General features: G+C 41.1%; 1 protein-coding gene across 5 annotated transcripts in view; it reads right to left on the reverse strand.

Annotated features, from left to right (window-relative positions):
* The window catches only part of CHST8 (carbohydrate sulfotransferase 8), a 191489-nt gene that overhangs the window by 135028 nt on the left and 32215 nt on the right, over window positions 1–24246 (reverse strand). For 4 of the 5 annotated variants that reach the window (XM_030024018.2, XM_030024017.2, XM_030024019.2 and 1 more), the window contains one exon: window positions 10841–11064. In XM_030024018.2, the coding sequence (XP_029879878.1) occupies window positions 10841–10949 (109 nt within the window). In that variant the 5' untranslated portion in view covers window positions 10950–11064. Of the gene's footprint in view, window positions 1–10840; window positions 11065–24246 lie in introns of those variants that run through there. The other variant, XM_030024022.2, reaches the window with a different exon arrangement.

Consider the following 24246-nt stretch of genomic DNA (forward strand, 5'->3'; position numbering starts at 1 on the left):
CTCTCATAGCAAATAGGGTTTCTCTTAGAATATTAACAATTTGCCCTTCACTTGAATGTTTTTACAGCATCAATAGTTGGTTGCTAAAAGGACAGAAACTCAGAAACATTTAATTAACGAATATTAAAATATTCAGAATTCTTGAAATGCTGTCTCAGCAGTTCTTTGTGAAACATCATTATAATCAAATGACTGCCTGTTTGTGGTGGCGTGGAGGGCTGTGATCAAAGCGGCTGAATGCTGTAAAAATGCCTATAAATACATGCAGCCTTCTGAACTCAGTAGGAGCCGGCGTTTGACTCACACTCCCTGATTTGAGGGATTTGAAATCTAATTAACACTGAATTGCAACAAAAAGAGACAAAGATCGAGGGACAGAAGGATGCCTTCGCTAGTCAAGGTATGGACAGGGCTGGAAGCAGCATGCTTGGATGAGGAATGTGAAGAAGGACGGCAGTGTGCTGTCTGCCCTGGCCCTCAGAGGGAAGCTGCAGGCGCTTCAGTCCTGCTCCCCAGGCTGCGTCGCGCGAGATGTTTAAAAGTCGGCGTTTTTTCCCCTACTCAAAAATATAAGTAAATAACCAAAAAATACAGCGAGGCCGATGCTGCAGAAGTTTCTCCCCAAAGCCCTGAAGTAAAGGGGGCAGGAGGTGCCAAGACAACAGCTGTGTGCGGGAAGAGTACCGCTGCTGATCTGCTCAAAATCATTCAGAGCAAAAAGGAAAATCTTCTTCACACTTGGAAGGGACTGTGGTGATGGCACATCCAAGACTAATGTGAAGGGTAAATCAAGTACAATTCAGCCTTTAAAGTTGAAGGGGAAAAAGAGTAAAATTCACTTGTCTGTACTGTAGGTCTCCAATTTCTAATCTGTGATTCCATGGAGGAAAGAAATTGTGTCACTGAGCTCCTTTTAGGAACTGTGTCCTTGGCTTATTAACTCGCTTTATGTGTTGTCCAATTTTGGGGGGGAAAGGGCTGCATTTGTGTGTGGGTGGTATTATTTTAGGAGATGTCTTAGTTAATTATTATCTACTGAAACATCACCTAGGAGATACTCTTTCTCTGTCATGCAGCTTGATACCTCATGCAGTAAAAGGTAACTCTTCCATAGTTCATTAAATAATGTTGTGGTGAACTTATCTCCACTGGGTCTCAATTAAGAAGTGAAGCCAGTGCCTTCAGAGGAAAAGGCAGAGAACAATCAGAATATACTGAATATATAATTTGATCTCTGGAAACAAGCAAGAGGAAAAATATCATGTGCAAATGTGTAGACGTTAAGAATGTGTTATGTCTCAAAGATTTGTATATGGAAGTATAATATAATTAGATCATTATTGTTCATTAGGAATATTTAGTGCTTTTAAAAATTTAAGGTGTTCTTCCTAAATTCATTAACTACTGTAAATTTACTGTAGTAAATATTCGTTTTCCTTACTACTTCCCTTGTCTCCATTTTAGCACCCCTGGGAACTTCAGTCGTACTGATTCTGGGCCCATTCTCTATTAACATGAATTATAAAACCGCAGTAAATTTTTTGTTACATTCTAATTTAATTAAACATTTCGGTTTTAATATTTTTTTATTTTCCTTCTAAAAAATGTTTCAAGTATCTAGCAGAACTAGTCTCTCTGGATGTTTTTCTACAAAAAACTCACAAAGCTCCTTTCTTTAAATAATTTCAAATGTGAAGAACAGAAAAGGAAGTTATCTCAACTTCTGTTTCTCAGACCTCCTTTCCTACCATTCTTCTCTGCGTGCTGCACGCACCTTTTTTTTTCCTGTTTCTCTCCCATTTACATGCTTTTCTTCCCTAATGCTGTTGTTATAACAGTTTGCTAAGGTCTGTTCATTTTGTTTTTCTCCTACAAAATATAAATAAGCCCAAGAAGCATTCTGCAGGTATTGGTGAAATATGACTGGAACAAGCAGTGACAAGGCTGGTTTAACATGCAGCACTGAACACATCATCAATATATAGGTGTTAAACAATACCTGACTTTGTACATTCTTGGGTAACTTAATTCCCTTCAATAGCATGAGAATGAGCAGCTCATAAATGCAGAATAATTGGAATTTTAATTAGGTAGCAACTTAAGGATGTCTTCTGTTTACAAGGTAATAACATCTCTTGAGCTAAATGAATGGAGGGGCAGGTTTCAATTTAACAGCTTACAAAAAACCAGTTGATTGTTTTCCACTATTAATCTTGGCTGTTCACAGTATCTAAGTGAACTTGGTGGCTGAGGTGCCGATGTTTGTTTTGGGCACATGAATGGTATCCCAGCCCTGTTTAAGTTCTCACCAAAGTCTTCAGGGTGAGTTTTAAACAATTACAGTGAACTACATTAAAGTCTCAATGAGTACAGAATTGCTTTGCTATGGCACAAAATTCATGGTATCTGCCTGCAGGTGTATACGTTTACTTTTGCGACTATTTGAATACATGCCTTTTCATTTGTTTACAATGGAGTAGTGAGAGGAATTTGTTTTCTTGTATGAGATAAGCATCATCATGTTTTTCCTAGCAGCTGCATGCACAATTAGGAGGACCCAATTAAAGCTGCATTCAGTTCACACAGAGCGGCAGTGATTGCTGTCTATAATTTCTCCTGTGGTTTGACTTATGGGCATTAAGCTGTGCAGAACTTTATTAATAAATAAAGTCAAGTCAAACAAGTTTAAAAAAGAAAAAAAAAGCAACAAGCTGGAAACTGGCACATAGGATCTTGGCCGTTGTGCACTACCTACAGCTTGAGAAAAGGAGTCTCCTCTCCCACCGCCTCAAATAGCCACTGGGCAAATAACCAGTTTCCTCTGTTTAGGCTTGGGCTTTCTGTCCTCCTGGCCACAAGAATAAGTATTTGTGTGTCTCCGCTGCTTCCATGTCAGCCACTCTGACTGCAGCGGATGCAGGCCATGCGAAGACTCCTGTGAATGTAAGCCTAAAATAATTCTAAAGCCAAATATACATTTGTTTGTCCCAAGCTTTATCTGTGCCATCATTACAGAAAGCTCAGTGCTGCCAAGCGTTATGCCAAACGGAAGGAGAAAGGTGAATGAATTAGAATAGAGAAGGAACAGGGCACTGGAGCACAGCCACCTTCTTGAAGGATGAGGAATTTCATTCACAACCTGCTTTTTTTTTTCCCCTCCTGAGGCTGTTCAGTGCCCACTGCTCCATAAAGGGACTTGATGTCCCCTGATTTCCTCCCAGCCTGTGTAACTCTCCTTGTGTATGCACATACATACGTGGTGGCACAGCATGTTTCACTTTCGTCATTTAGGGATACTCAAAATCTGCAAACACCGATCTCTTGGCTAATGCACTACAAAGAGCAAAACATCAAACATCCATTCCCTGCAAAGAGTTTTATGAGAAAATGTGTGGTTTCCAACGAAAAAGTGGGAACAGAAGCCCCAAAAGAGTCCATTTCAGTAGGTATGAACGGCTAGTAGATAGTGATTCTGAAAAAAGAGGACAAGCGCATGTCTGAATTGCTCTGATGTGTAGAAGTGGCAACAGAGGAAGGGCCTGGCTGGAGCATTTTTCCCCTTAATCACCACATAGGTCTCCTGAGGTGGCTGAGACCAAAAAGGGACAAAGATGGGACTTAATTTTACAAGATGCAGAATATTCTGACCCTCAGGCAGCAGAGCACTTCAGGCATTGGAGCAGAGCTAACAGTCGAGCCACTCAGTTGATACTGAAGTGGTTTTCTGCACTGATGCTATGAGCTAGCATCTTGTAGGATAGGGCCGGTATAGCATAAGATTAAAGTCAGTTAATCACCTTGCGTATGTCAAGTGGTGACAGATCCAAAACCAGTCGCTTTCAATAATAGATTATTCATTTGGAGAAAATGATAAAGATGTCCACAAGAAGTTGCTCTTGTGTAGGGCCTATACAAGATCAATTATTTGGCTTTTTATGCTCTCTTGACTGGTGCTGAAACCATAGTTAACTGGCAGTTTTGATGCTGATACACAAAGCAAGCCATAATAGAGAAGAAAGCCACCTTTAATTTCAAGCTCCACTAGAATCTTGAAAGGAAAATTAATGTTTACTAAATGAAAAAAGGATGGTATTGCTGGAGAGAGGAACTTTTTGTTAAGCTTTTAGGTGAACGTTAATAACTTTGAGAAATGGAAACATATATTATAAGACATGTTTAAAATGGCATAAACTTTAGAAAATCCAGAAAGTATTTTCAACTTACCTAAGCTCCTCAGTGTGGTATCAAGTTTTAAAAATCAAGCAAACTGAATGACAGCTGGCATATGGAAGGAGGCTTTCTAGTACTGACACATTTTCTATGAAAAATTCAATATAGCCTTATATTTAGAATAAATGTTTTGAGGTGAAATGAAAGTCTGCTGATCAACTTTTGCACATTTCTGTAATGCCTCTGCAAATTTCTAGGGGAATCTGAGAAGCATCCAGGCTTGTTCCCTAGGAATATACTTTCATAAAGCTGCCACTCTGAGAGTCTTCTGACATATCACATTGCGGTTGAGTTGTGCCTGTGATATGTTGCCAAGCACCATAAACGAATGCAGCTCTGAGATGGCAGGTCACTTTTTATTTTGCCAGACACAACAAAGAAGTGTCAACCTCTGACAGTTTTTAAAAGTAGGCTTTAAAAGAAATATCAAACCTCTTTTTTTAACCAGTCAGTATCTGAGAAGAAGTGCTTACAGAGAAAGAGAGGATAAGGAAATTTGTGGAAGTGGAAGCTGCACTACGTGAGTGATTTAGCACTACATCGCTCTGTTTTTATGCTGATAAATACATTTGGGATTAGGTGACATGGACTTTATGCCATCAAATAAATGGGCAGCGGATCTGGTTCAGTCATCTGATGTGTGTGTGCACCACTGAAGTGGGATTATAACCACTGCTAGTAAGGCACTGAATTTTGTGATTATGTCACAATATGGTTTGGTCTTGCATCTTTGTTGTAGGATCTCGTGGTCCTTAGGTGCCTTGAACCCCTGCAGAGAACCCCCTTTATAATAGGAAATGGAAACATTTAGCAGGTGAATTGCCTGATTTAACACAATACAGCACAATCTATGAGCAGTAGGGCAGGACAGGAACAAACTGCAGCAGCTTTGGATCCCAATTCCACAGTCTAACACCAAAGTGCTCTGACTCCTGTAAAGCACTTGCTGATGGTCGACAGGAAATACTGGTCCTATAAATGCTGGCCTGTGATGCTATAGCTAAGAGCTGTATTTGCTTTAATAGGCTTTAGGCTAAAGCATTTTAACAGAAACTGAAAAAAAAGAAAAGAAAAAAAAGTGGCGCTCTCTCAATACCATGTCATAAATAAATGCTGCATTTTTCATAAGACTGCCAAGGATATGGCACAGTCATGAAAGCAGGGAAAAAGCGTTGTAGGAGACAATCTCTATATATTACTTGTGATAAAACAGCTTATATGTGATTGCTTTCAGCACTAGACTGCATTTCTTTTGAACAGGTTTGCACTGGCTGTGTGGTGTAGGGTTTCCTTTGTAACCATCTGGACAGTGTTTGATCCCCCTATAGCAGCAGACTGATGAAGTCATTGCGAGCACTTCTTTCCAATGTAAAAAATAACCAGGCTCACATTCACAGTCAGTCTAAACCACAACCATTTCAAGCAACAGAAAATGGAATATCATACTCATAAGACCACATTTCCCTTATTAAGTGCCTTGCCTCTGCAGACAAGAAAATAGATCTTTTTCTTTTCATCCCAATAACTGCAGACATTTGGGAACTAGTCTGCACACAGAGAAGTTCTTTGCTGGAGGAAGTTCAGCTAAAGAAGACTCAGAGGATGCAACTGCAGAAGGTTCATCCACTCTTGAGCTGGTGGAAGCTACCCTTACACGCATACCAGTATGCCGCTTTTGCTTGAAAAGAGTATTGGCGAGCCCACTGACATCTGCTACAGTCACCAGATTCTGTTGTTCATGATTTCTGCTGATGCTGTTAGTTGAGAAGCAGATTAAATGGCTTCCAGTTTATAAAGAGAAGTAAGTCACAAATTGTAGGAAAATTACTTCTGAAATTTTATATCAATGCTAGTTCATTTTCAATTGTATTTATAAAAAGTTTCCAGTATGACAAACAAGTGGTACATTGTGCAGTAGGATAGTATTATGGAAATGTACAGCCGACGTGGAGATGTGCATAGGACTGTAATTTGTGAGTAACAAGGTGTATGTGCCCTGAATAAGTAATTAAGAAAATTTCAGTATAGCTATAATATTGGTATTTGCTCTGAGACTACTGCAATATACAGTAAGATTTCTGCACTGTGGATCCCTTGTGCCATCAGGTTTGCAATAGCATTCGCATGCCAGCCCTTCAGACTGTCGCCTCTCCTTCCTCCCATTCCTCCCTATCAAACCCTTAGTAAAGCAGAAAATAAAGAAGATGACAGTATTATGTTAGAAACTGGTAGATGAGCTAAGGACAGCAATCACTGCAGAATATCAGTCAGATGAGTTTCAGGCTTGGTTATCTTCATACTTGACTTTCAAATTCTGATATAGGCAGAGTGCAAAGCCATTTCCATCCTACTCCCCATTTTCACCCTTTTGGAGCTTTCACAATGTGCATCCTTTGAGATGTATTTTCCACCTTTTACCAGCTCCCAGAGGAGTGTGTGTCCATATATATTCATCTTTAAAAGTTCTAACTGAAAACTCTTACAGCTTTGTGAATTCAGTAACCATATCGCAAATACCCAATAATTTTTTCCCATGGACTTACTTGCCACGTAGAGAGAAATTTGCTACATGAATATAGGTGTAGAGGAATATCAATACTTCCCCTAGTTTTTATTTGGCAAAATCTCCTATTATAAAAGTAGATGCCATTTTAGAATATCCCTTCTCTTCTGACTAAAGTCCATAGAGCACGTGGTCTGAAGTACAACTATAGATACTGTAGTACAGCTATGGATACTGTGTCCCTGGTGCAACTCGGAAGCAGTGGTCCTGGCATTCATGACCTCACCTGACCACCTGCTATCCATGACCACGATCCTGTCTCCAGCCCATGGACTGGGTGGTCTGCAGCTCAGAAGTTTGTGTAGGCATTCGAAATCCACCTGAGAGCTGTCAGGATGGGTTGCATCCTCTAGACTCTTCTCTCACTTGCTGACATCGTTTGTCCAAGTTGCTCTCTCTCTTGTACCAGCCAAATGCAGCTCTCACAAATCCAAGTTCTCCATGCTGTCAGTGATCTCATAAACTGCAGTGGCCCTGGCCGAGGCTGTAAAGCCGCTCGTTAGCCCTCTCAACTCTTCCACTGTAAACCCTGAGAGAGCGGAGGGCGCATGCCATTACGCTGAAGAAGCCTCCTGCTAACCACAGGGCTGGACAGGCGCCTTCCCGGCTCCTTTTGTGGTTCCAGGACAAACGCAGCGGTGCAGTGGCTGCACATTTGGTTACTGTAAAGTTTTTGCATGTTTAATATCCTATCACAGACAGGAGATTTATACGTTCAAGAGTCGTTAGCATTAGGATGGGGATATATGTATTAAATTTTTCTTGTGTATCACGGGCAAATGCTCTTGACTGACCCAAAACGAATCCTTTACTGTGTCTGTTTAAGAATAATGGCATGATTACTGCAGAAGCCAAGTTTTATATAATTATACAGGGAGAATTATTAGAAGAGCATCACATTTCTGTACGGTGTATGACTATCATTCGTACCACTTCTCAATCCACACCTCTGCTTTATCCCGCATTCTCCATAGCCATAGCACTCTTCATAGATGCTGACAAAACAACTGTCATAAGTGAAGTTATTGTCTCTTTAATGGCCACAGGAATATGTACTGAATTTAATATATTGGCTTGGGAAATCTGTTTTGCCCACCCTAAATGGCTGTCTGTCTTAAATACATCTGCTCAGAGTGATGTGCATTATATAAATAAAACTACACAGACAGCATGTTTGTCAATCAGCAAAAAACGCTCTACACCCGCTATCCTGGGCACATATACTTTGTAAGCATTGGTTTCCAACAGATAAATGTAATCAAGGTTTATATGCTCACAGAAGCCAACAGGATGGGATTGTTTCACTCGAAAGATCAGAAGAAAATTGTAACTAATGTTGTGGAAAATTACTTTGATATTGCTTTCTCAGTACAGCATCACAATTAGGTAGCAATGTGAAGCACAGGGAAAGAATAAATGAATAGTAACAAATCAACACAAACAGCTACTGTCAGGAGTACTTTGCTCAGTGAAAGTAATGTAAGCATTACTTAAAGTTTTATGACTGTGGATTTTATACTGGTTTAAGTAGTACATCAAGGTCTCACCATCATGCTTGCTAGGACTAAAACAATCAAGAACAATTTCCGGAACAGACAGATAAAACTGAAGTACCAAAGTATTTTTATTAATCTTGTTTCATAAGTTGTACTATCTTAAATTAAAGATGACTGAACGTACTAACAATGAAAAATGCCCTTTTGGACAATGCAAAATTCTCCTACGCTGCTTTTCAGTGGAAAATAAACGTTACTGACTTTTCTCCAGCCTTCCTGATGAGATTCCAGCATCTTGCAAATACGTTTTACTACACAGTAACTACATGGGAAATACAAAGGCTAATCCAATAAAACTTTGCCATGCAGAATCTGTTGTCCTAAGTAGCTTAATGACACGTGCATTTGTTCAGTTCTATTGAGGGAGTAATCAGACAAGCAAATTATAGGAATATCTGATCTCTGTTAGAAACAGGCCCTTTTGAGGAGAAACACTGAACAGGGGAAGGGAAGGATCCTTTTCAGCACGCCAAAAATGTCGCTTGTGATTGACAGTTTTTCACAGGAGACTGTCTAGAGATGAAATATGCCTACCTCTCTTTTTAATGAAATGAATGGATATTTTTTCCTGTGTCCTTTAAGCTGCCTAATATGTTTTAGTGATAACTGGTATCATTTTCAGAAGCAGTGGATGTAAGGAGTTTCTGAGTCCACTGGGAGTTCAAAGCACTTAACAAACATGAAAATCAGCCAAACAGAAATAAGAGTAATTGTATTGAGCACCTTTTACTCAAGGGTACAGTCTGAGTCCTGTTAACATAAATAGTAATTGAATGTGAGAATGGAGCAATTGATTACACACCTTTGGCAGTAACAGCATCATTGGGATGTTCATATTTTAGCTATGCAGAACCCTACCCACAGCAATCGGGTACGTTTCGGAGTGAGTTTACCTGCTGGGGGTAGGAGGTCTGTTCAAACTCACTTTTATTTAAATGTGCTTGGGCGTCCCCTTCTACAGTTACATTGCTCTCAAAAATCACTTCACAGTGATTTCACTTCACAGTACTACAGTCAGCAGTTGGCGTTCAAGAGGTTTGTGGCAGAGAGAACAGAGGTACGACAGGTCAAGATGAGGGACCAATAATGAGAAAATGGAGAAGAAATTGCACTCGTTTTGAGAGACCACTAGAAATTCCCTCTCTTTCAGGAGCAAAGAATTCACGTTTCAATGTAAAGTTGCACATTCTTAGATGCATCAGAGTGCTGCCTGCCTTTGCTGTCTGTATGTCTTTCCCCTCATCCCCAATCTTCTGGCCAGTTTCAGTCAAATGTGGCCAATACCGCCAGGTTTATTCTGTAAGCTCTTTTGCATCTAAGTATACAAAAATAAATTGCAAAAGCGCTGAAGGGACTGGTTAATTCTCTGCTTTCCACAACACTGATGATTCATTATTTCTATAGTTTCAGCTGAGTGACTGCTTTCAAAATTAGTGTGCAGTTGGACTAAATAATAAACATATTAAAGTACAGATTGTTTAGTGACATGGAAACAAGCACTTAATAAACCTGGATGCAGAAATTAGTACTTAATGTAATTATTTAACAGTTCTCTGCATTAGGGTTCAGCTCCTTTAGAAATGTTAGTAATACTTTAAAATATACACAGTTGTGTTCATTGTACAATGAAGATGTCAATTGAATAGACTTTTTATAAAGCACATAAGTAATCAAAGGAGAATTTCAGTGCATATAAGAGCAAACATAGTGACAAAACCTCGGTGCACATGGGCATTATTATGAGCTGGAGTAACTGCACTGGCATTTGTCTAGGCTCTAAACGAGCCTTCATTACAGCCTTAGACAAAGAGAAAGCGACTGTAAGTAAATCAAGAGATCTTTTGCTTTTTCATACTTCTTGCATGCCCCTCCTTTAAAAGGACACCACTATTTCAGCCCACAGTTTCTTAGTTTTCTTATTGATGTGGTCTTCGTGGCTCTTCACAGTTTAAAGTTAGAAGCACAGGAAGATGGCGTGCATATGAATGGAAGTTATGAAAAGTTTAATGGAAGTTAAACACTTTAAAGGAAAGTATTTTAAGTTTCTTGCATGACTCATTTATGCATCTCTTATTTTACATCTCTATGACACATTGAATACCGTATACAAGCAAAGGTAGAGTCAAAGGCATGTATTTACAGGAACTGAACTTTTGCCAGAATTTCTCATTTTCATATTTATAGTGGTATAGCTGGTAGCAGAAGTTGGTCTCAACTTTAGCAGAAAATTTAACTCCATCCAGCTGGACCCTGTGCACTTTAGCAAAGATCCCTGCATCATCAGTTAATTGGTTCTTGGAAGTGTTTTTTAAGCAAACTCCTTTTCTTTTTTTTAAACAGAAATTGTTAATTTCAAAATAGCCTTCATTAAAAAAATTACATACCTTTGTTGAGGCAACCTCTGTGAAATATGTAAAACATGTTAAGGATATAAGTACAAAATGTTGAACAGGAAGGAGCTCGTGAGTCAAATAGAAATAGGAATGCTAACCTGGTGTCTGCTGATGAACTATTTCTTCTGGATCCTGCAGGTGAATGAAGACGACGAGCCCAGCTGCTCCAAACAGCAAGATGAAGGAGAACATACATGTCAGCCTCATAATTATTGTTCTCAGATCAATCCGGTTCTGGCCCAGGAAAAGAACTGCACGCAATCTCCAGGACACTCTTCACTCATAGTCTCATCCTCTCATCTGGAAGTCTGGCGTAAGACGTCTACAAGAGGTAAAAAACCAAACCCCTAAAACTTAACATATAGAACATTTATTCTTTCAATGCAGATTAGCGGATTTAAGTCCTTGTTTAGACAAAACAACTGATTTCTCTAGTATTTCTTTGGTACAGTTAATTGCAGTCATCCAGTCAATTTCTGCCCCACCGGTTCATCTTTAATTATATGTCACTGTTCTTAACATGTTGAAAAGACAACGTAGAATATTGTTAAAAAGCACAGTTTGGGTAAAACGGTCATGCCATGGCTGCAGTTTGCACGGAAACCCCTCTTAATAGTTTGCTTGCGCCAAGCGAAGTATGTGTCACTTTTTATTTTTCACTGGTTAAACAACATGAAAGCCATAAGGTGAGATAATGTGGGGGAAACGATCACAAGAGCTCACCTTGCATGTCAAACACGGGAAGAAGGATGAACAACTGGCAGCTGCCTGCTTCACCCTTGATAAAAACAGTCGAACTAAAACCCTGCACCACAGGTCACCATGCCGCCCGTTGAAAAAGCTCTGCAGGCATATTGATTTCCAAGGGAAATACTGGTCACAGTGCTTGGACCTCCTTCTTCTGGCTTGCAGAAAACATGAGAGAAGAGCTGGGCAGCAAGTGGGCTGTCTCTGCAGAAGTGACGGGCATGGCTGCCTCTCCTCCTCCCCCGGGAACTCCCAGCAAGTTCCTGCTCTTGGTTCTGCGAATTCTCACTGCTCGCTCCAACGCTTGCCGTTACCAGCAGCAGCCCTAGTCCCAGGTGGGCGCGTTGTGTGTCATTCTAAACCCCTCGCTGAGCACAGCCCTAAGGCAAATACTTCACTTTAAGCCCATGAATAGTCCCACCGGAACCGATGTCGGTTCTGGTAAGATACTAAGAAAGAACGGGAACCAGAGAGGAAAACCATTAGCGGTGCCACGTGGCTTTATTAATTAAAATAAATGCTTTTGCCACACAACTATGCTGGTCCTGTGTTTGTCAGTAACACGAAGGAAGGCGCATTAGAGCGCAGGCAGTGGAACTGGTTCCCAAAAGCGTAACCGGATTTCTTACCAGAAAATTACTGAACACAAGGGCTCAGGCTGGAGATCAGCAACAGGTCACAGGAGTGGCCATCACTTTGCTTTTCTCATATTTCTAATTGGAAATGTGACCTGGTCTAAAGGAAGGTTTTTGAAGGTGGTCTTTGTTTACAAAGGAGGTTCTAAGTACAGAAAGACTGTGTAATATTAGTTTGCAGGGAGGATGTGTTGTGGAAAGATGATGATTCAAAATAGTTATGCCAAGAAAAGTCTTTAAAGATTTGTTTTCAATGTGCCTGGAATATTTGGTGTCACGGGCAACTTGTTTGCTTTTCATGGTTTCCATAGCAGGTTTTTAATTTTCTGCAGTGTACTGGTATTCTAAATTTCTAAAATACACCAAAGAACACTGGTTTTGCAGTCCCGATGAAGTAATTTCTGTGACTCTGATTGATAAGGTTGTTTAATGGGAACTATGTTTATTCAGCATGTAAAGCAGCCGGAGTTCCAGGCCAGGAACATTGGTGGATTCTTGTATCTTAAATGAATGCAGAGTGCTAACTTCTCTCTATACATAGGCGAATTCAGCTTTATTTTTTGTTAAAATTATGGCAGACATTAACTGTGTATTTTTATTACTTTTTCGCCTTAAACCTTTCCCACCCCTTTAAAAGTGAAACTAAAAGAAAATGTTGCTAAGTTTTTCAGCACTAGCAAAGCCAAATCCTTATGGATCCTTGTGCAGATCCATCTGTGCCTGTTGTGTGCATGTGTATTTAGTACGGATGGACTTTTTGCACATGTATTTATTATATATATATATTTTTTAAAGGGTCAAATACTAACTCTAAAGCCCTAGGGGAGTCAGATTAGGGAAGGAGAATTAGCCTTCAAAGCAACTGTGTTACAGTTCCAAACACTGCTGTTACAAGCAAACAATTAGGGAAGGTGAACCACCCTCTCCCTCTGGTTCACTACAGAATTTGTTTGCGCTACACAGTCAGTGGTTTGGATAAATGGGTACTTCAAACCAAATCCACCTGTGGCAAGGCTGGTGCAACACCAAAATCACACGACCGTTTTGTAAAACCGTCCAGTCAGCCAGAGCTTTCTAAGAATTGTATTTGATCACCTAATATAAACATTTCCCTTTTTGTAACCTATTTACGCTCTCTGCATGCCCGTGGGGAGGAGGACGGTACCACCCCAGTTTCACAGGACAGGCGTGAGGCACGTGTCCTGCCCAGGGCTGTACGGAAAGGCTGTGGCGCAGCAGAGAGCTGAAGGGTCTCCCAGCCCCTCGCCTGGCGTCGTGGCACTGCCCTTCTCTGCTGGGAATGCCCCGGCAGCCGGTGGGATAGAGGGCTGGAGAGAAATGCACGATCGTAATTTGAGAGAGAGCAGCTTAAAAACATCCACTCCCAAATAACAGGGGTTTTAGATTTGCTTAACGCTGAGTTTTAAGGTCATTTTTGGAATGAATTATACCCTTAAGCAACTATGGGTTTCTAAAACAATTATTATCAGCTTAAAATGCTAAGCCGTTTTCCCTGGGTTTGATTTGTTGAAATGTTTTTGTTTGAAGTAGAGGCAGCATCAAGAAAGAAGATCCCTAGCCAGTTTTTAATTAGTGTGAGAAATGCTACAGCAGCAGTTTTTAACGGTTATAATGTTTACATTATTCCACATCCTATAGGACAACTGTGTTCAGGATCACATAACTTTTTAGATTATACATTACAGTGTCTTTGCGACACCTCAAGATGTCGACAGCAATGAAAGGTAGATGAAAGCATGTATTGAAAGAAGAAAAGGCCGCATGTACTTGCATTAACTCTAAAGAAAGGCTGCTGCTTGTTGCCTGTTGCCATTACACATCTTCGCAAGCGGTGAATACAGAGAGAGTCCAAGAAGGAAAGAGAACTTCTTTCCTCTCGACAAAATTATTACCTCTCAACAAAACACAAACTTCAGATGTCTTTAAATTATGGGTCTCGGCTTTTCCCCTCCCTATTCTCCTGTAATTATTTTTTCAATCAGTTGACTTTAATTAACGTGTCCTGGGAGAGCAAAGCTGGTGAATGGGAATGGCTGTTTTATACTTGCTCAGCACGTGTTTCCTGAGCCCTCCCAGGCTGGTCGCTGAGTTCCAGGAGCAGAGGAACTCTGAAAGCAGTTAGCACTGACTGATAAATGTGAATGAAATATCCTCATTAAGGAAACATTTGAAAATATCGTTTGCACGCAAATCACGTCATTTGAAAGATGGATGAGATGAAAAACCTATAAAAAACTTTAGTGGAGCATCAGCTAACAGTTTCTTCAGGCAATACTTCCTCAGGCTTGTGAGGGAGAGGGATGCTGTAAGTGGGAGCTTTGCATTGATCCATGCAGAGCCCCAGCGTCTGGGAGGCAGAATTTGGACGGATCCATAGCCTTCAACTTACACTCTGGATTTGCAGTCACATACTTTAACTGTGCTCCTCACATGGGCAATAACATATTTTTATAATTCTTATTAGTATTACTGAGAGTGCAAGCAGGTAAGGTTGCAAGCAGCTTCCAATCTAAACTCCATTTTCAGCTGCCCTGAACTTATTAAACAGATGGAGAGCGGTTCACTAGAACGTGCAATAATGAATTGAAACATCTAACTTTTAATTTATTCTCCCTTTATACATTTCCGTGGTGGATAAAACTCCTAGGTATCAATATATGTTTTTCTAAGCTTTCCCATTACCATGGTATGTGAATGGTCTGCCCTTGAAAGCAGCAGAAGTATGTGTATACGTGGATAATAATTAGCACTCAGATAGCACTTTCCAGTTCAAAGACATTCATTAATCACCACAGTACTCCTATGAATTGTGAGGTGAGGAAGTATTAGCATCGGGTAGGAGAATAGGTGTTGCATCATTAAAGCAAGCCTTTTAAGGAAAAAGGTGTACAGTTTTAGGTAAAAACCATCTAAATATGTTTGTGGAAAACATTTGAATATTATAGCGAAATTTTCAGGCACCAAATCTTTTATTTACAAGCACAGAAGCAAGACTAATCCCCCCCTGCTCCCAAGCAGTACTGAAAGACACTGCAAACCAGTATGATGGGAGAGATTTATTTAAACCTTTTGACAAGAGTAGCACTGAAAGTAGTGCTTTGTAGGTCTGCTTTTTTGCAATCACCGTCTGGAAGCCTAATGGCCAAACATTTTTACTGTGAGCAATTTGACATTCTGATGATGGATCAGTCCAAGAAAGACAGAGAGACAGTTTTCTACCAACGTCTCTGTTGTTTGATTCCTCATCTGAGATGGGTCAGCCAGGCTGCACTCAGGGTTGTGTCTGATAGCACGTGGCTGTTTGTTCATTCATGAGTTTTGCGGACATGATATTCTCCCTTGTCTGTGTGAAGAATGGCATCGATAAGATAATAATCTAAGGGCATGACGTAATTCTTCGGTAGAAACTCAGGGGATTGCCTTTGGTCCACTTAGAACTGGATCTTTCCCTAATAGTAGCCACGTTGATGCTTCAAAGGAAAGTAAAAAAACCCCAACCTTGCAGAGCAAAGCGGTAGGATAACTTGCCCGCAAGAAAAGGTCTGTCGATCTTTAGTTTAGGTCCCCTTCTTTTTATGTGGGTAGCATATCTGAGACTGGCTGTCTTGGGAAACTCGATGTCAGGGTATGCAGCTCTCACAGCACTACCAACAATCGCTTTCCAAGAGCTTGGTCACTCGCAGAGAACAGGAGGGACGGGGGGGCACAAGATAGCTACAGCCCCTCCTTTCTCTCTGTTGGCTGCTCACGGGAGCCCCGCAGAACCCAAGCTACCTGACCCTCTGTGCAATTGGGTGCCGGTGTGCTTTCACTCCCCTGCATAGCTGGTGACCAGCCCAGCTAAAGTAGCCTGAAGACAAAAGGAGCTGTGCCAAGATGAGAACAGAAGAGGCTCTTTTCCTATGTGGAACCAGGGGAAGGGAAGGACCGAGGTGGGCCAGAGACCCCGTAAGGCTCCTGCCCACTGCAGGGCACCCTTATACTCTCACTGCCTGGGGCTTCGCTGCAAGGTGCCGATGCAGCTCCCGGTGAATCAAGGAACACAAACTAATGCCGGCATGGGGTTTACACTACCATATACATCAGCGAGTCAACAAAACGCCCAAGTTCTTTGCAAACATCTACCGACCGCTAAATTGGACAATTACAAATCACCTGTGAATGAATGTAAATGCCTAGTTCACATGTACACGGTAAACTTCATTTCTCATCCTGCGCGAGTTTTAGTTGATATTCCTTTAGCTGAGAGCAGGCTGCCGGTTCAGAGCAGAGTCAAAGCCTACTGTTTATTCAAAGGAGGGCAGCAGTATGCAGGTATCTTTGCCTTTTGAAAGCAGGGATTGATGCGGTTCCACCAGGTGCTTTGTGTGCTGTTGAATAACCAGGTACTAAGCAGCAGAGATTAGCTTGGGCACGGGCTCCCACTGCTGTGGTTGTACCATTCTTGGGAGGCAAACTGGGATGTCTCCACCGTGCTCTGGAGCTCTCTGTGGAGGTACGGGTCCGTGCAGCACTGTCTGGGCTCTCTGTACGGAGAAATGTGGCGCTGCACGGGCACAGCCTCAGTGCTGTCTTTTATCTTTGATAAACTGTCCCCAGTTAACGGCATGCATTGACTGGTAGTATTGCCAGTTCAGAGAGAGATGTTTATAAATGCAGAAATATTTTTATAAGTCAATCTTTACCTGACAGAAATAAAAACTACACATTAAATTTCAGCACTCCCGTAGCTGATCTGGGGAAGCTTAACTGTGAGCTGTTGGCAGCTGGGAGCTGTGATGAGTTTTTATCTTCTACTGGGTTTTGTTTTGTGCGTTCTGAAAGGGTGCCGTAATGGAGCCCTTGCTTTATGCGTTATTAAGATAATTTTACTTAGATTGTGTAATATAGTTATAGACTGGGATAGTGACAGTGGGCAATTAGCTGAATAGAAAAAAGGAATACTATTACTACAAGAATATAAGGAAAAGATTTGCTATTATTACTGAAATGATCACTTCTAGAGACATTAGCTGTGTTTCCATGAGTTGTGTGAACAACGGCTGCTTCTCATCTCTGAAGCTGAGCCAAGTATGCATTTCCTTGCTTCAAAGCACTTACAAAGACAAAAGGCCGTCAAACACAGGGCACTAAGTTTTCCCATCACTCAAATGTCCACTCCCTGCTTTATCCCTGACTTCTAGATCAGGCTTATCATGACATTTACAGAAGAAAAAAGGATTTATAAACATTATTCACATTCACCAGTAAACTAACTTTTTATAGCAGTTTTACAAATGCAGGCACTGTACTAGAAGTGGAGATATTAAAAGTCATATTATTCAGTAGCTGTCAGCACTTTTTCTTGGAAATAGGAAATGCAAATGAATCCCAAGTATTATGCCCCAAATCCTCTAGCTTCCTTAGCATAGAAAGAAGTAGGAAACTATTAATCCTGTGGCTGCTTCCATTCACCAAATGTTCATCTTTGGGTGCTGGATTTTCTGTCACTATATTCTTGCTCATTTATCAATAGAACAAAAACTTTGATTTTCCCTGACATGTGGAAAGGACAAATTTGTTTCCAGCTGATATTTCAAATCAAAATATTTTGTCTGGCTTACTTCAACTTCATAGGTAATTATGTTCTTCTTTGTGTAGTAACAAAGAATCTAAGTATTCTAAAGAAGGGTGAAATAAGAAATTCTAAGTTGAATCTGTTCAAAATGCCCTGCCCCTGAAATCTCCCCAAAATTCTTTCCTGAAAAGATCTGGATTCGTATTTTTCCTTCATACAGGGAAAGGAATTAAACCTGCTTCAATGAAATCACCGGTGAAGTTAAAGGTTCCTCCGACTCTGGCAAATCCTTGGAAATCAGAAGTGAAATACTGGAGTGGAGAGAGGTGGCTCAGCCTTCCCGCCTCTCTGTAATACCAGCCAACGTCCGAAGGATTTTGGTGACCCCTCGCCCCCAGGTAGCTCCAACGGGTATGTCCTGAGCCGCCTGTCAGCGCTGCCAGATGCACAGACCAGTTTAGCAGTTTGAATTCAAAAAGAGAAAGCCTACCTGCCTTGTGTGATTTTACGCAGCACTACTTTGAGCTCTCAGGTTTCCTAAGAACCACTTGCAGAGGCAGGAATTGGCGCTCGGGTAAATCAGCCCTACTGACCTGCCCGATGAGCTGGCACCTCTTCCTCCGTGCAGCTTAATTAGTCTCTTCTGTGTCCCAGCGATCCTGAACGAACATGCTGAGCTGACCACCTCTGTTACGTGCCACCCAGCGCACCCCATCAGTGTTGTGGGAAATTAGGCAGAACTTGTTGCCTTTTAACAGCTCTGTTCTCCAGTCGCTGATGTCATTATGCGTCTTGGCTTTTAGAATCTCCTCCAATTATGCAAAATGGGGATTTCTCGACATGATGAGAATCCTGAAAATTACAGGATCCTCTTTTGCTCACATATACACGAATCAATATACCGCAAAGAGTGGGGAAAACGGAGTTTAGAGTCTTTCTCTTATTCTGGTGGAAACTTGTTTTCTCAGGTATCAGTGAGTCCAGTTCTACTCTGTTATGTATATCAGTTTTGTCCTTTGGACCTGCACACTGCTAGAAGGTGTATTAACCCATATAACGTGCCAAAACCTGAATTTGGGCATAACTGCAAAAAGCTGTGATATTGTTTTATGTGGCTGAAATCAGAGTGATAATGTATGACCCCTTTTTCCCATTCCAAAACCCCCAGCAAAGATGCTAAAGCTGCTCCTCTCATTTCCATCACATGTTGCAATAGGAAGTGGGCATTTCTGGTTTCCACTTTCATCTACAATTTAAGACCAAAAGGGACAGCACTCAGTAAACAACCAAAATAATCCTTTCAAAGTCGTGAAGATTTCTTTCCTATCTTTTCTGGGTGCAAATTGTAGCAGGAGTCATGTGTTACTAATCTCCTCAGGACTGCAGCAGGTCCTTAGCAAGTTAATACACGCACCTCGCCAAGATCCTCGAGGGGTTATAATACTACTCCTAAGCTAAAATATAATCTCTAAAGCAGTTTGCATTTGAAATGAAAAAAAATTTTCTTTACGTTGTTTCAAATTAATATCTCAGAGGAGCTGTACAGTGACAGTGTAACTAGTGAGTGTCAGTAATGAACTTGTCCAGCTTTCCTCCACGCCAGAGTGAAAGGCACACGATTTGCACGGCAGATCTCACACGTAGGCAGCCCAGCCCTCCCAGGCTCTGCCTGACAGCAGGATTTATAGGGATATTGTCCCACCTACAATATTTCATATAGAAAACTATGCTGAAAGCAATGAACTCTCTTGTAAAATACAGCAGAACGGTTCCTAGTTTTTCAGGCGCCCACTTGGTTCTGGATAGAGCCCCGTTTGAAATGCTTCTCTCTCCCTCCAGTTGCCTCAATCTCTCTTCCATTTAAAGTAACTATCACATTTTCAAAGGGTTTTTTCGATGACTGCACTATCGTATGACAGTGGTGGTTGCACATCCCTGAAATACTCTTCTTCTGTTGTCCTAAAGGTGCTTCATTTGTCTCTTCTATAGGTCACCTGTCTATTCTGCATAAAAATGCCTTCTTTCAGAAGATACAATGCACCTGGAGTAAGCTGGACTTCCAAAGGTACCAAACAAGCAACTACCCCAGACATATTCCCTCCTTTATGTCAGTATGAAGCAAATGTACGTTAGAGTTTGCTTTTATCAATTAATTTTTCTGCGCAGTTTTAGATGTGTTGTGCTAAGGAGAAAAAGATGACAGAACTCAAAGATTTTATGAGCTGCTTTTATATATATATGATTTAAAAAAAAGAAAATATATATATATAAACTTAAACAATATGTTCCTAGCCATTGGGTAAAAGTTTTATTCACATGCCAAACTTCTGGACATCATGAGATTTTAAGTAGTTTTTATGACAACAATTTTGAGTGGCTTTATGTATATTTATGTGTGGGGCCCTGTCCTCCAACATTACAGCTTAACTTTGTGCCATATGTAACAGGGTTCATGTAATACAGTGTGGAGATTCATGATTCCTCAATGTTATTTCTTTTTCCTAAAAGACAAAAGTCTGGGAGTCGTAAGCAAGAAAGAAAACCAGGAAAACGTGAAGTGGTCCCTGTAAGCTAGGAATTAAAAACCTTTGTCACAAGTGAGAGTGGTTTTAATTCTGCACTTGAGGAAACAAAACAGCAAAATTTCTGCAAAAGCAGAAAGAAAACAAACCCCTGGCTCACACTGTGTCTAGTTCATTGTGATGCTACTATGGTTACTTCAGGAAGAAGAAAATAGCCTTCGTAACCTTGAGATGGAACATTTTGCTGTGGCAGTGGAGAGGGGTCCTTTATTGACTCGAGCAACTTTTGTAATGATGTACATCTGACTGTTTTTACCTAATACTGGCTCTTAATCCTTCTAGCCATGATGACTAATTTGTTTCTTATTGAAATGTTACAAATGCTTTCTCCCTAATGAAAGATCACCATCTGTTTAGTCAAGGTACTTTTTCACTTAGACTGTGCCCATATGTCAGAGCTAAGTTACTTTCTCTTGTTCTTGATTTGGGCAGTTGAAACACAGCAGATAATTGAAAGGAGATATTCTGCAAGTAGGTCTAGTTGGAAACCTAATTTTTTTTTCTTCTCTAAATTGCCTCCTACATTTTCATTCCAGATGAAAATTTTCCCCCAGGATATATTGCAAAGCAAACTGAAACAAATATTTGCATTTTATTTTGACGTGCAATTTCTAAACAAAAGGAAATAGAATTTTTATTTTTAATTCAGTTATCCCGTTACTGCAGCATATAAAGGGAAGCTGCACTGTGCGCTGAAGGATTAGCTGCCTGGGTGTGCAGAGGTGTAGCTGTGCCATGCTGCCGTCTGGATGGGCTGGCAGGTCTGAGGCAGGGACTGAGCCCCTCCAGCTCACGTGCCATGTGGGACCGAAGAGAAGACCTTCTGCGAGCTGAGAGATCTCCTAGGTGTGTATTAGGGAAGAGAAATATCTGGGCGCTTTGCCGTCACTTAAAGAGGAGTCAAATGGTTCTGTGTAATGGCGAGTGAGGGAGAATACACGTGGAAGCTGGTGGAGTCGCAGAGAGGCAGAGCTGTGACGTGGTCAGGAGCTTCCTGGGGAAGCAAGCCGAGCATTTGGGGTAGATGGTGCCTGTTCAAAGGCAGCATGAGGGTATGTTTACTGGTATTATACTGGAGCATTGCTTACACAGGGTGGTCAGCATTTGCCCTACCCTTGCACTCCTTGGCCTCCGAAAGTTTTGCATTTTGGCAAGGTCAGCTTTGGGGAAGGGGTGCAATACCACCTGCAGATTCAGCACGGTCGTACTTTGAAAGACAGGAGTGCATAGCTGCCAAGAGAGCCATGGAGGAGACAGACAGAGTCTGTGTTCAGAAATGTGGCTGTTTCGTTAGGTGGTGGTTGCAGTACCTGTAAGACTGGGTGAGAAAGGAGGCGCAAGGCTGCCTGGCAAAGGACTGTAGGTCCCCATTCACACAGGGGAGCAGACACCAGTACGATGGTCATTGTATAAGGAACTGGGACACCTATGTGCGATGCACTTCTGGTTCTTCCTTATCTATATGCTACTATGCACCAGAATTTCAGACACTCCAAATTTCAGAGCAGTCAGAGGAAACACACAGATTTCAGAGCAACTACTCATCCTTTTAAACAGAAGGCGATTTTCAATATTGAGCTGTAATGAGAATCCCGAATAGGCATGAACTCTCTTTAAAATCAGTTCTGCAATGCTGGTACAGCGGGAGAATATTACTATTTGGTTTGCTGTTATTCAATTATTTTTAAGCACCTTTTGTCAGATTTGTAATAAGAACAGATAAGGCAACTAGCTGCTAGGCATACTTGTGGGCTGTAAATATCGGAGATCATTAAATGTCACTGGGAAAGTTCCTGTTGTTACATTGATACTCTATAGGAATGGATATACTCTATTGACTCGATGCATTTGACATCAGACTCAGTTTGTAACTCCATCCCTTCTCAGCTTGTGCATTCAGTGAGGGGAAGGTAGATGCAGCCTCAAAACTTCTGTCGTTTCCTCCCTCTTTTTGCTGTAAATGTGGGCAGGCATAATGATGCCTGCTCCAGGAGATGGAACAATTGCCAAAGTATTTGTAACATAGAGGAATCCTCCTGGGGAAGAAAAAGGGTATTCTGATATTCCTCTCCCCAGCACCAGTGCTCTGGCTCTACTGTTGAGACACTTACCAGCACGTTGGTACTGGTGAATTAGCCTCAGACAACTGAACAGCAAAGATACTATAAAACAGGGATCTTTTCCTGTTTTGTGTGTTTAGCCCTGTGCCACACAGGGTTATTCAAACGCCAGGGGATGGCTCTCGGGGCCGGTGTTATCATCTCGTCCCTGTGCCTGCGCCGACTCTCCTGTGGGCTAACACTGAGCAAGTTCTGGCTGAGAGCTCAGGGGTTGTTACCGCAAACGCTATTTGCATTCGTTACTGAAATTGAGGCATTCATATTCAAGGAACCTGACTGAAGCTCAGAGAAATTACTGTTAGTTTTCTGAAGTCACTCACATTTAATGGCTCTGTAAAAGGTATCAAAAGAATTGGGTTGTGACTGTAGATACTGCGTTGTGTGTCACAAGCAGTAAAGGAAGGCTGAGACTTAATAGGTGCAAAGATGACTTGCCTGAATAAGACTTGGTAAGACAAATTTCAAACACATTCTGCACACACAGAAGCGTCAGTATTTGTCCTGGCACCAATAAAACCCACCAAAGTTTATCTTGGTTTTTTGTTGGTTTGGTTTTATGGTTCACATAAATGTAATTATCTGTGCCTCACAATCTTCAGTGTTTCCCCTTGCAACGCTTTTCTGAAGGAAAGAACTAATTGCATTGATTTTGTATTTTTTTTAACATACAGATGCACTGTTGCACAGGGAGGAGTTATGTGATTTGCATGAAGTTTTTCGGGGTATTTCTTATGAAAGCAATAGCTGATGCTGGTTTTCTCATGCCACAGGTAAAGACTAATCATGAATTCATTACTGATATATGAAATTAAACTACTCTTTTTATACACTTTTTTTTTTCAAAAGCTTGATCAAGTACTTGTCTTTTAAATACAAAACCCATATGGAATAAAATGTGTATCTGAGGGGGGCATTTCCTACTAGTAATATGAGTAGGGTAGTGTCACTATTGATATACTCTCAATTCCACAAAGCTTGAAGAACCTTGGTTAAAAAACACCAAATACTGTTATAATGCAAAAGATGACCGGTGAAAAGTCAAGGCTAGAGTCAAGGACCGGAGGTACTGCCATATGCTGTAGGTCTTGTTCCATACCTGCAACTCACTGAGCGCTGCAGCTCTCATAGCAATTAAGGGACATCTAATTCTTTTCCTTTTTGCGCAGTGTTTGCCAGAGATATGGTTCAAGTTAGTCTGACTGCTTAGCTTTGGATTTTTTTGGCTACATCACCGTAATATCCCTTTTGGACTTTAATTTTCCAATGATGGCACATTGCTAAATAGTTTTCTTGCTCAGTCGTACCAGTTTGTACTCCATGACTTCACTGGGGTTGCCTAGAGAAACCAAACAAGGTGCAGTCCTGCAGCTCTGGTGCCAGAGCTCCTTGGGCTGGGTGAGTTTATTATCCTTGATTCACAGTTTGATAGGAAAAAATTAAATATCTGCACTTCCAGATCTAGGGTTTCCTTAAGCTTTCATTAAACTTAGGTGGCAGCAGCTAACGGTTACAAACAGATCATGGAAAACAGTGGCAGAGGGGCTGAGCTTTTCTGGTTTGCCCACAGTGTAAGTTATCCCCAGGATAAACTACATCAACTGTTCTTAAACCAGTGCTAAAAGATGCTTCGCTAACCTGCCTACAGAAATAGCCAGGCACAGAGATTCCACAGCCTCCTAGGACTTTATAAAGAAATGATAATTTTTATAATACTTTCTGCTTTTATCACGCTGTAATTATTTCCACAATGAAGAAACCGGCTGCGCCTGAGCCAGGACTCCTGAAGAGTACCCAGAGGCAAGCAGGCCTCTAGCTTGCCATCAACACACCGATGACAATGGT

The sequence above is a fragment of the Aquila chrysaetos genome, chromosome 9, assembly GCF_900496995.4.
Source record: "Aquila chrysaetos chrysaetos chromosome 9, bAquChr1.4, whole genome shotgun sequence".
In the NCBI taxonomy this organism is placed as follows: domain Eukaryota; kingdom Metazoa; phylum Chordata; class Aves; order Accipitriformes; family Accipitridae; genus Aquila; species Aquila chrysaetos.